Source organism: Lucilia sericata, unplaced genomic scaffold (assembly GCF_015586225.1).
Source record: "Lucilia sericata isolate MDLA Ls3-8-SP2 unplaced genomic scaffold, ASM1558622v1 Contig000318F_arrow, whole genome shotgun sequence".
Classification (NCBI taxonomy): Eukaryota; Metazoa; Arthropoda; class Insecta; order Diptera; family Calliphoridae; genus Lucilia; species Lucilia sericata.
In genome coordinates, this window is record NW_023994342.1 from 170,152 (window position 1) to 182,253 (window position 12,102).

Below are 12,102 nucleotides of genomic sequence, written 5' to 3' on the forward strand. Positions count from 1 at the left end.
AGTTAGTTAGTTAGTAGTTAGTTAGTTAGTTAGTTAGTTAGTAGTTAGTTAGTTAGTTAGTTAGTTAGTTAGTTAGTTAGTTAGTTAGTTAGTTAGTTAGTTAGTTAGTTAGTTAGTTAGTAGTTAGTTAGTTAGTTAGTTAGTTAGTAGTTAGTTAGTTAGTTAGTTAGTTAGTTAGTTAGTTAGTTAGTTAGTTAGTTAGTTAGTTAGTTAGTTAGTTAGTTAGTTAGTTAGTTAGTTAGTTAGTTAGTTAGTTAGTTAGTTAGTTAGTTAGTTAGTTAGTTAGTTAGTTAGTTAGTTAGTTAGTTAGTTAGTTAGTTAGTTAGTTAGTTAGTTAGTTAGTTAGTTAGTTAGTTAGTTAGTTAGTTAGTTAGTTAGTTAGTAGTTAGTTAGTTAGTTAGTTAGTTAGTAGTTAGTTAGTTAGTTAGTTAGTTAGTTAGTTAGTTAGTTAGTTAGTTAGTTAGTTAGTTAGTTAGTTAGTTAGTTAGTTAGTTAGTTAGTTAGTTAGTTAGTTAGTAGTTAGTTAGTTAGTTAGTTAGTTAGTTAGTTAGTTAGTTAGTTAGTTAGTTAGTTAGTTAGTTAGTTAGTTAGTTAGTTAGTTAGTTAGTTAGTTAGTTAGTTAGTTGAAATAAACATTCATTTCTTTTAAAACCGCTTAAATCCACTTGCAAATCTTCCAAAAAAAATCGTCACAATTACATTTGCCCAGAAAAATTGCGACGTTATTTTTAATATTTTTCTTTCTGTAGTGAAAATAACACAAAATTACTAAAATTAAAAATAGAGAGGAAAAAACGGTGTTCACTTTAAAAAATACGCAAAAAACAACCAAAGCCCAACTACTAAGTTTAGTCAAATCCGAATACAACTTTTTAAAATTTGTACTCAACACTCACACGCTCTACTCTTTAGTGATAAAAACAAAACATTCACCACTAACTTATGCTCTTCATAACACTACTCATAAAATACGAAACAAATCGTTAACATTACTCGTTCACCAATCAAAAACATTTGTTAACATCGTCACCAGTCGTTCCAATGCGAAAACACTAAACATAACAACGAAGTCAAACATCGTGTGGTGTTTGTAATAAACATCGTGTGATTATAATAAATTTCGTCATTTCTCAGAGTTTCGAGAATGATATGCTCAATTTTGTCGTTTATACTCTATCTTTTAGCAGTTTGTTTTGTTTACAAAACTACTCACTCTCTCTCATGTTATTTTTGTAATTGCTCTCTTGTCTCTTGTCTCTTTTACTCTTTACTCTTTCCCTTTATTTATATCATTTTAATTACACAAAACTTTGCAAAAATTTTTATACTTTTTTTTTTCCTATATTATTGACATTTTCTTATGTTTGTTGTTTTATTCTATATATATTACACACGATTCTCCCCTGTAGTTTTGTTGTTTAGTTTTTTTATTTTCTGTTTTTTTATTTATTTCGTTTACTGTTCGGTTTTTTTTAACGTATGTACGTTTAGTACATTTGAGTAATATTTAGTATTGTTGTTGTTGTTGTTTTTCAGTGGATATTTTTTTATAATTTTAATATTTTTATTTTTTTCTGTTAGTGGCGCTTCAAGTGTTTGGTTGTTACCATTCATTGTGTTTCCATTGAAAGTGTGTAGTTTCGTGGGTATTATTCCATATAGAAATTTTCAGTTTGTTGTTTATTTTTTTACAAATTTCTTTCATTCAGTTTTTTTTCGCTTTTTTGCGTAGCGCGTTTATGTGAAGTTTGTGTTTATTTAATAAAATTTGCTAAAAAACATTAAAGAATAATTTTGTTTTTAGTTTTTTTCCTGCAAAAATTTGGCAAAATTGTTTAATTTTTTTGCCTAAAGTGGTGTGTTCTTTTGTTAAAAATTGCTAATTATTTTAAAGTAAATATAATTTGTGTTTTTAAAAAATTAATGTTTTCCAAATGGTCAGGGAAAAGCAACAGCCTCGTCGTGCTAGTGTTGACACCAAAGATGGTAAGTTTTTTTTATTGTTATTATTGTTTTGCTGTTTTTTGCATACACGTGTTGGAAATATTAATTTATTTTGCGAAATGATCTTAAATTTATATTGTTTTGTTTTTACATAACCTAAAAATCACGCCATAAATTATTTAGTTAAAAAAATAGAACGCAAGCATGTTTAAGGAATTGATTTAGTTTAAAGTGGTGGTTTAACGGTATCGAAAAAAGTACTTTTTGTACTAAAAAAAGTCTGTAAAATTTAAGTATGTTTAATTTGAACAATTAGAGTTTTATGTTACAAAATTCCTTATAATTCCTTTTTTAACAAATTGTTGTGAAAAGTAGTTTTTACAAAGGTTAATTTGAATTGTACTAAAAAGTTCTTTTTATAAATTTACATACAATTTGAATTGCTTTAGAAAGTACTTTTTACAAAATGTATGTTTAAGCTGTTGTAAAAATTTTTACACAAAGTACTTTTTTTGAAAAATCCAAAAAAAGTACTTAACTAACTCCATCCATAGACATTTTCCAAAGTTGTGAAATAATTTTGAAAACTTATATTCATCAATATCCACTCAGTTTGAGTTCGTGGAAATTATTTTGCATACCTATAAAAATTAGTCAGTTTGTCTTTTTTTCAATTCAATAATATAGAGGGAAATAGCCCAAAATTGTTTAAAATTTATATTACTCATAATTTCGACGTATTAAGAATAGAAACAGCTGACATCAGTTACGTAATATTTAAGTTATTTATTAATTCCGCAATACTACGACGTAGTTGATCTAGGATTGGTTGTCGACTAGAAGTTTACACTTGTTGTATTCAAAACTCCATAGTGTATCTAGAACTGAATCATCTAGAAAACTTTCTATTTAATGTTTTCTTTTCATTAGTTCGGGAAAAGCCCAGAAAAGTTTTCGATGTGTCAAAATCACCTTGAACCTTATGATGGGAGTCATTAAAGTGCTGACAAATATACAATTTGGTGATTCACTGATGATATCTTCATCAACGTATACTGGTCATATTGAAAGACTTTGAAGCCCTGATCCTGTATTGAATATCGCAGGAATCCTTCGCTCACCGGTTGGCTCTAAACATAGAGACAAAACGTCTACCTAATGACAATACTAGTTTCCAAGCAGAAGTCCGTGCAATTACGGAACGTGTGAACTGGATTGGAATAAATATAACACCAGCAGAGATTAAATTATATACCGACATTAATGCGACAGCGAGGACGATATTAAGACCGAAAATGAAAATAAGAGAGCCTTAATAGAATACTCTTCCAGATGTTAGTTTACTATTTGATGGAGAGCAAATCACTCGGGAATAATCAACAACGAAAGAACTAATATATTTGCTTCAAACCTGACGAATGTACCTTTAATTAACGAAACAATGGGTAGAACCACAAATATCCTAAGGGGTGAAGCTGAGGAAAGGTTCTCGCTTCTCAGAATATGAAAGTCCGAGGCTAGGAAAATGCTTTACATTCTGATTGGATATACAGGATTACAGGCACAACTATACAAATTACGAGATTAAAGTATATACCGACATTAATGCGACAGCCAGGACGATATTAAGACCATAAATGAAAATAAGTGAGCCTTAATCGAACATTCTTCCAGATGATAGTGCTGATGGACAGCAGAACACTCGGGAATAATCTCCTACGAAAGAACTAATATATTTGCAACAAACCTGACGAATGCCCCTTGATTTAACGAAACAATGGTTAGAACCACAAAGATGCTAATAGGTGAAGCTAAGGAAACGTTCTCGCTTCTCAGAATATAAAAGTCCGAGGCTAGGAAAATGCGACACATTCTGATTGGATATACAGGATTACAGGGACAACTATACTAAAATGGGATGAACAGATGCATGCAAAGAGGACAGAGAAACTCTTTAACACATTCCTTGTCATTGACAGGATTTTATCGAAATTAGATCCCAATATCTTGCAAGCGATATTATAACATATATTATAAGCACTGGAACGTTCTAAAGAACGACGTACAGGTAACTGAATTTCTTAACAGCGCGATGTTTAGAAACTCATCGGATGATAATACCTTCATGGAGCCCTAAAGCTTAGCACCAACATTTTCCATATTAAATAGCTCACAACTGGCCCGATAACTACATAACCGGTCATATTGAAATCAGTGAAATCTAAGGGAAACAAATTGTTTTTCCCCAGCATTGTTCAGAATGTACACAGAATCGCACGCTAAATTCTGAAATATGAAAATCTATTTTCAGCGAGTTATATTTAGAACTATCCCCTTTTATACCTAATTCAATCTAATGTCTTACTTAATTCGAAAATTACATGCATTCACATTCTAACGCATAATTCTCATTTAGTTAAGAATATTTTTGCAATAAGTATTTTAGGTTTTATATCAGTATTTTAAAAATAGTTTTTCTTAATAAACTTTTTGATTGAAATGTTGTAAATTCTAAAATCAAGTACGAATCGAGCTCAAATCAAGCCCATTTTGGGATTTAATTTTTAAAGCAATGAAATCTCAAATCAAGTATGCATCCCAGTTAAGAGCCATTCTTGTAGCAACAGATTTCTACATTATTTGCTCTAATCTTCCGCTCGATCATCAGTGTCAGCCTTTTAATGTGTCCAATGTATATTGATGATAGGTCCTAGACACGACATTGCTAAATTTCCTCATTAAGAAACTTGAATGTGGGAATTGTAATAAATAGTTTTTATTATTGAATTATATATTAGTTCATTTAACTTTTGATATAATTTTTAATCTATTTTTTTTCTCTCTCTCTCTCTCTTTTCAGGTATGTACAAACAATATATTTATACTTTTTTACATGATTTTACTAAATCAAAATCAGTTGGTAAGTTTTAAAAACAACTTTCAGGGTTTTCAAAAAAATACTCCAAATATTTTCAATATGCAACAATATTAATAAAAAAATAAAATTTACGATTTACTTTATGATTTTTTCTTTGCTATTTTTTTAATAAGCGATATGCCAGAAACTTGAGCATTTGTTTCTAAAAATGGTTATAGATTTGTTCATGCGACAGTTTGCCAATGTCTGACTTATTTCTCTAGATTACTTGTATTGGATTAGGGACTTTTCACAACATTAATTTACAACGTTGTAAAGGGATATTTGCTAAATTTACAAGCCATGAAATTATTTATCGATGTTAGATCTCCAACTTTTTGCTTTAAGTCCTTGTTTACGTTGATGATTTTGATTTTATTTTGAACGTAGTTTTAGCCAGATCAAAAATAGTTTAGTTCGATCAATATATATACATATATAAAGTTTCAATTGAAAACGATTTCACAAATGTTGGATGAGTAGAATAAATACATTATGCGATCTCTTAAGAAAGCATAGAAACCTGCTAATAATGTCTATAAAGTTTATAACCTTTACCGATATCCAATTTTGATCTTTCTGGACTGAGTCATAAAAATTCACGTCAATATGTTGATGAGTTTGTCATGTAGTAACAAGCTTGCCTCATTATTTTTTTTTTACTTAAAAAGCACGTGCCGTGGAAGTTGAATCATTTAAGTCAAAACTTTTTTTCAATTAATGCTTTTAGTAAAACAAATTTGCATTATTAATTAACTTTATTACTTAGGAGGATAAAACAGCAACGAAAACTGAAATTTGCCACCAATCAAATGATGCGATCGCAAAGATTGTAAACAAAACTATAATATCGGAACCATGAATGTTCTTTGCCATTGGCATAACCATCATGGTAAATAATTGCTCAAATAGTAATTGATAATCAGGGTCTTAAGGGGGAAGGCGCTGTTAGTTTTTTTTTTTGAAAAGATCAAAGTAAGATCAGGTAACCCAAACGAAGAAAAATAGTTAGGTACTTTCAAATCAAAATTTCCAACATTTTCTGATTCTGATGATATACTAAAGGGTTTCATATTACCCTTTAGTAGATCCTCAGAATCACTCTGATCCTTCTAAATATTTGAGAAATTTTCTAATTGGTGTTATCCTACTGAAAATTCTTTAATTTTTCTTATTACATTGAGTTGTGTAAATGATTTCATCTTTATTTAATTTCAATTTAATAAAATTGTGAAATTGTAAATTTACAAAAAAAAAAAAATAGTTTTGCATTTTAGCAACAACAATATAATGACAACAGAAAGATAAACAATTCAATTACAATGTATTATTGATATCATATTTGTTGTTTTTGTTGGACATTTTTTCTAGAATTGTCGCACATCGACTTTTAGGAAAATAAACAGAAAAATAAAAAATGAACACACTCATACAATCATCTAGAAAAATATAATTAAACAATTTTAGAACTAAATTTTACACATCAGGGTATTGAGCCCAAAGCTCTGGATTAGGAATTAAATTTAAATATGGAACTAACTTTACAGAATTTGATAAAGTTATCAAAAGTTATCATTTCGACGATTTGTTTATTATCATTCTGGATCCTTTCGTGACTTCAACAGATAGAAAGACAGACGGACGGAGAGTCCATTCAAAATACATTTACATATGTATATATTGGGTTTTGGACCAATATTTCAAAAGTATAGCTCGCAAATTTCCCGACCATATGATACCCTATACCAGCCGTGCTACCATCAGAAGAAGAGTTTCAATTATGAACCGATAATTACAAAGTCTAGTGTAATTAGTTAATTTGAAAGAAGGATGTATGTTTCATTAAATACGATGGAATACACCTAGGCCATCGGGCCTGTTGTGCTCTCTTTTACCAGTGTCTCTAGTGGTCTGTATCCATTAATAGAGCAATCGTCATATAAATTGGACGAATTCGTTGAACAGATGGACCGACGGACGGACTTATGTATGTTGATTCACTAAAATACCTCTGGGCCGCTTGTGTAGGACTGAGGCATTCATTATTTTGGTGTAGGGTATAATTATAACAATTTGTTGTTTTTGTTGTTGCTGTTTCTTCAAATAAGCGAAAAGTTAAGATAAAAACAAACAAACAAACATAAACTAAATGGCAAAAAAAAACTACAACAAATTATAAAAGCAGACACTTTGCAAAAAATGGAAAACAAAACAAAAAATAACAAATAATAAAAAGTTATAACGTAGATATTAAACAGTGAGGGAGAAAATAATAGAACACTAAAATTGTTTGTTTTCTTTTGGGAAATTAGTGACGTTGTCTTAACTTATAGAACCCTTTATTTGGAATGTTGTTGGATATTCTAATGCACTTTAAACGCTTTCTTTTGGAACTAACTCTTTGGTAACTATGGGAATCGGTGGACCGAAGTACGAATCCATCAGACAAGCAAAAGACAAGTTCGTACTCACATAGAACACACTGTTGTAAGAACATAGCCGAGCCTGAATATTCAGCCCAGCCGCACACTTTTCATTTATCCGACACTTTCAACAGAAAACATCCGACATATTCCTACTAGTTAGTATATGGGTAGGGCAAGGTCCATATAACCCTGATTCATTCCTTAAGAGTCACTCTGTGGATTATCTGTTGTCTTTTTCGGCAACAGCAATAAAAATTTCCCGATGTATAGATTTAACCATAACTTAACAGTCACTCTGTGAGTTATCTGTTGTATTTTTCGGCAACAGCAATAAAAGTTTCCCGAAGTTTAGAATTCACCATTTATTAGTTTTTTAACCAACATTCTCTTTCCGCTACTTTGAGGTTAACTGTCACCAAAGGGACCTCTCCAATAACCGGAACAAAACAAAGTCCCATACTCTGGTTCCCGTGGTAGCAGCTTCTCTAGTTCGACTCCAGGTCAACTCATTCCGACAGACTAGAGCACTACTTTTCCCCGTATTGCAATCACATCTAGATGGGGGGAAGTTCTTCAATGTAACATACCCAGAGGCGGCCTAAGAAGTAATGTTAGTTATGAAATTTCCCCATCTTTCTGACATTATATGAATTCTTCACCAAATCGAAATTGGCTAGCGAATTAAGACAGTTTCGAATATCGGATTCAAAAAGATCTCTATATAGAGAGAGTATTGTATCGGCTTCTCTGGTTCGACCTTCAGGTAAACTCATTCCGACAGTCTAGAGCACATATTTTCCCCCGTATTGCAATCACACCAAGATGGGGGGAAATTCTTCAAGGTAAATGCCCAGAGCTATGACATTTTCCCATATTTCTGACATTATATGGACTCTTTGCCATATCGAAATTGGATCGCGAATCAATACAATTTTGAATATACGATTCTAAAGTTAAGTGTATCCCATAGAGTCCATTCTGCATCAGTCAAAACAAATAGTAGTCGCATGGGACAAGAATACATATTCCGATTTCTGACATTATATGGATTCTTCGCCAAATCGAATTTCACTCGCGAATCTAGTCTATTTCGAATACCCGATTCTAAAAGATCTCTATATATAGAGAGTATTGTATCGCTCGAAACAACTAGTAGTCGCACGGGACAAGAACACATATTCTGACTTCTAACATTATATGGATTCTTTGCCAAATCGAATTTGGCTAGCGAATCAAGTCAATTTCAAATACCCGATTCTAAAGTAAAGTTTATCCTGTAGAAAGCGTTCTGCATCGGTTGAAACAAACAAGGACAAATACAGATATTCTCGCTTCAAACAAATCAGTTCGCTTTCGGTATATGTAGGTACCCTGTGATGATCTGGTCAGATTTCAGCAGTTTAACATGCAATCTCTTGTGTTCGAATTATTGAGCCATTTTTCATGGCAAATAGTGATTCAGACACAAAAAAATATTCCTTTTAAAGCGTTCAAGCAGCATGTAAAATTGACTTTCACAATCTCTCCGGATCAGTTTGAATGGTATCCAATTTCCCTGCTTTTGGATGAATTCAACTGTGGTCCAAGGTTTTATGTTTATATAAAAGTTCGGTCCATGCTAAATTGATGTTCAAAATCTCACGGTTTCAGTTCGTATGATATCCAATTTCCCTGCTTTTGGATCTAATCTAACTTTCAATATTGCGACCTATGGCTTATTAATCGACTAGAATGTAGGTAGGGTGCAAGAAATTTAGATATGTTTTACTTAACTGCTATCATTTTCTCCACCACTGTAGCTAAGTACAATTACGTATGAAAACAGCAATAAGCAAAAAATAAATACAATTTTTATAAACAAAATAGGCAGAGGCAAACAACAAACACACCACTCCAAACGTACAATAACAACAACAGCAACAGAAAAACACCTCACTAAACAAGTATTTTTGAGCAGACACAAAAACAAAAATATTAAAACACGAAACGAAAGAGAAGAGATTTATAACATTCGGTTCGAATGAGACAAAACCGAAGGCATGAGAGGAAATAGAGAGAATTTTATTTCCTCAAAAGAGAGTTGTTACGTGCAGTGAGAATTCCTATAGAAAATTTCTTCTAAAATTTTCTTGGAATTATTTAGTATTGCTCTACCTGTCGTCACGTTAACAACAAACAATTTTGTATAATAGAAACACGTTGAAATGAAAAGAGAAAAATTTTTATTTGTTTTTTTCTTATATTTATTATAATTTTGAAAATATTGAAAAGAAAAACAAACAAAAAAAAAACGCGGCTCTTTAAAGCAAATAGCGAAAATAATATGGAATAATTAATGTTTTATTTGCGTTTTATTTTAAGCGGCAAACTTTAAATAACAAACTATTTATACAATTTTAATATAATTAAAAGCATTTAGTAAACAAAATAATATTATAATAATAACAACAACAAAAAGCAATTAAATTGCCTTTTTTGGTGTTTGTGGGAAGTTTATAAAATCAATCATACGTCTAGTAGTCAAATTGAAAGTTTTAATAAAAAAAAACGCCTTTTTAAAAGGTTTGAAAAATTATTAAAAAAATATAATTTTGTGAAAACGTTTAAAAGAGTTTTTTTAAATTTATTTACTAAATTTTTAATATTTAAAAGTTTTTGTGCTTTAAGTTAAAAAAAAAATTGTAAAAAAAATTTTTTTTTTCAAATTTGTGTAAAAAAGTGCAAATAAAGTGTATAAATTATTGTGTAAAACAACAAAAATTACTTGTTTCTTTATTACAACAACAACATAAAAGAAAGCTTTAAAAAGGCAAAAATTCAATTACATTCGTTTTTTTGTTTTTATTTAAATTTTAACGTTGGCGTTAATTGCCAATAATTTATGAATTTTTTTTTGCTGAAAAAAATTAAAACAAAAATTTATTTAAATTAAAATAAAATTTATTTAAAAAAGAATAATAAAGAATTTAATGAAAATCATTAATTTAAAACATAAATAAAACAAAAAAGTGTTAAAAAAATTTAATTTACATAAAAACAATTATTAAAAAATAAACAAAATAAAAATTAATGAAACAAAAATTAATAAAAAATTAATAAAATAAAAATAAATGAAATAAAAATTAATATAATAATTATTATAATAAATAAATAATAAAATAAAATTAATAAAATAAAAAATAAATGGAATAAAAATTAATAAAAATAAATTAAATAATTATTATAATAAATAAATAATAAAATGAAAATAAATGAAATAAAAATTAATAAAAATAAATAAAATAATTATTATAATAAATAAATAATAAAATGAAAATAAATTAAATAAAATTTAATAAAAATAAATTAAATAAAAATTATTATAATAAATAAAATAAATTTAATAAAATTATAAAAAACATAAATTAAAAATAAATATAATTTAATAAAATTAAAAATCTTTTAAAAATATTGTAAATAATATGAAAAATATGATTTAAAAACAAAGTGTTAAACAAAATAAAACAAAAATTAAAAATTATTTTAAAAAAGTGTTAAAAATAAAATAATATATTTTAAAACTCCCAGAAAATAAAAAAATCTTTAAAAAAAGTGTAACTATAAGTTTGTGTAAAAATAATTTAAAAAAATTATTTTTAAACTAAAAAAAATCCTTAAAAAATACATTTTTTTCTTAAAAAAAAAACCAAAATTGTTTTCCCCCAAAAAGTAAGATTTATATAAAAATATTAAAAATAATTCAATAAAAAATAAATATTTTCTAAAAAAAAAAGTTTGCTTTTGAAATTGTTTATTTAAAAAAATTATTAAAATTAAGTTTCTGACAAAAATCTTAAAATAAAATAATAAATAAAAATTAGTGCTAAACATTAGCTATTAATTAATAAAACTACTAATTAAATAAAATAAAATTAACATAATCAATATGATTAATTTCTTTCTTTCTAACAACAAACCAAAAGCCTTAGGTCTTCTTCTCTCCCACTTTAACTCTTGCTCACTCTAACTAACTGTGGATTATTACAAAATTATCTATAAAATATGGCTAAGTATATAAATATGTATATTTCCCCCACATAGTTTTTATATTTTTTGTAAAACAATTTATTACCATTTTTGCTTTAATTAATTCCTAAAGACATTTGCATAAATATTTTTTTTAATATATAAAAGAGTGTTTTTTTTTATACATAAATGTATTTTTCTTTATAATAAATTATAAATTTATTTTTGTGGTCAATAGAATATATTAATATTTCAGAAAAACACATTTATATCCAGGAAATAAATGTTTGTAATTTGTTGTAAATATTCAATTAAAATATTTATGGGTTTTGAGTTTTATGGTCTAGACTTTATAAAAATTTTATTTATTGTAAAATATTATATTTTTTTAATAGTAATTTACTGCATTTGTGGTTGGTTTTATTGAAATGAAAGTAAATTAAGAAAAACATAGTTTAAGGAAGTTAAAAATTATTAAAATAATTAATAAAATTCTATGAAATTTATGCAATAACTAAAACAGATTTCATCATGATGAGGAAAACTGGTTTTTAGTTTGTTTTATATACAAATCTTAGTCTTGGAGCCTTCTCTCCTTCTATAACTCCTCAACATCGATCTTGCGTTCTTTCCATATCTTCTGTTTAAAAACAGTAAGTTGTTTGAGTAATATACATTCTAGGAGATCAAATTAAGCCATTATTGACATCTATAGAAGTTATCTTAGTCAGATAACTTCTCAAGTATTTCGTCTGATTCTACCACACCCTTACAGACAAGTATGACATCACAAATCCATCGAGTATATGT

At 28.0% G+C, this 12,102-nt stretch overlaps 2 protein-coding genes across 3 annotated transcripts in view; both read left to right on the forward strand.

The window, feature by feature from the left end:
• LOC119603628 (titin homolog) overlaps window positions 1-8,514 on the forward strand; it is a 178,665-nt gene extending 170,151 nt beyond the window's left edge. Inside the window, exon 4 of the mRNA XM_037955735.1 lies at window positions 4,805-8,514. Within this exon, the coding sequence (XP_037811663.1) occupies window positions 4,805-4,875 (71 nt within the window). The 3' untranslated portion in view covers window positions 4,876-8,514. The remainder of the gene's footprint in view (window positions 1-4,804) is intronic.
• Window positions 1-12,102, forward strand: part of LOC119603627 (ras-related protein Rab-35-like) — a 205,454-nt gene that overhangs the window by 59,318 nt on the left and 134,034 nt on the right. Inside the window, exon 1 of one of the 2 annotated variants that reach the window (XM_037955727.1) lies at window positions 1,612-1,986. The exons of the other annotated variant lie outside the window; for it this stretch is intronic. Within the exon in view, the coding sequence (XP_037811655.1) occupies window positions 1,935-1,986 (52 nt within the window). The 5' untranslated portion in view covers window positions 1,612-1,934. Of the gene's footprint in view, window positions 1-1,611; window positions 1,987-12,102 lie in introns of those variants that run through there. 2 annotated transcript variants of the gene reach the window in all.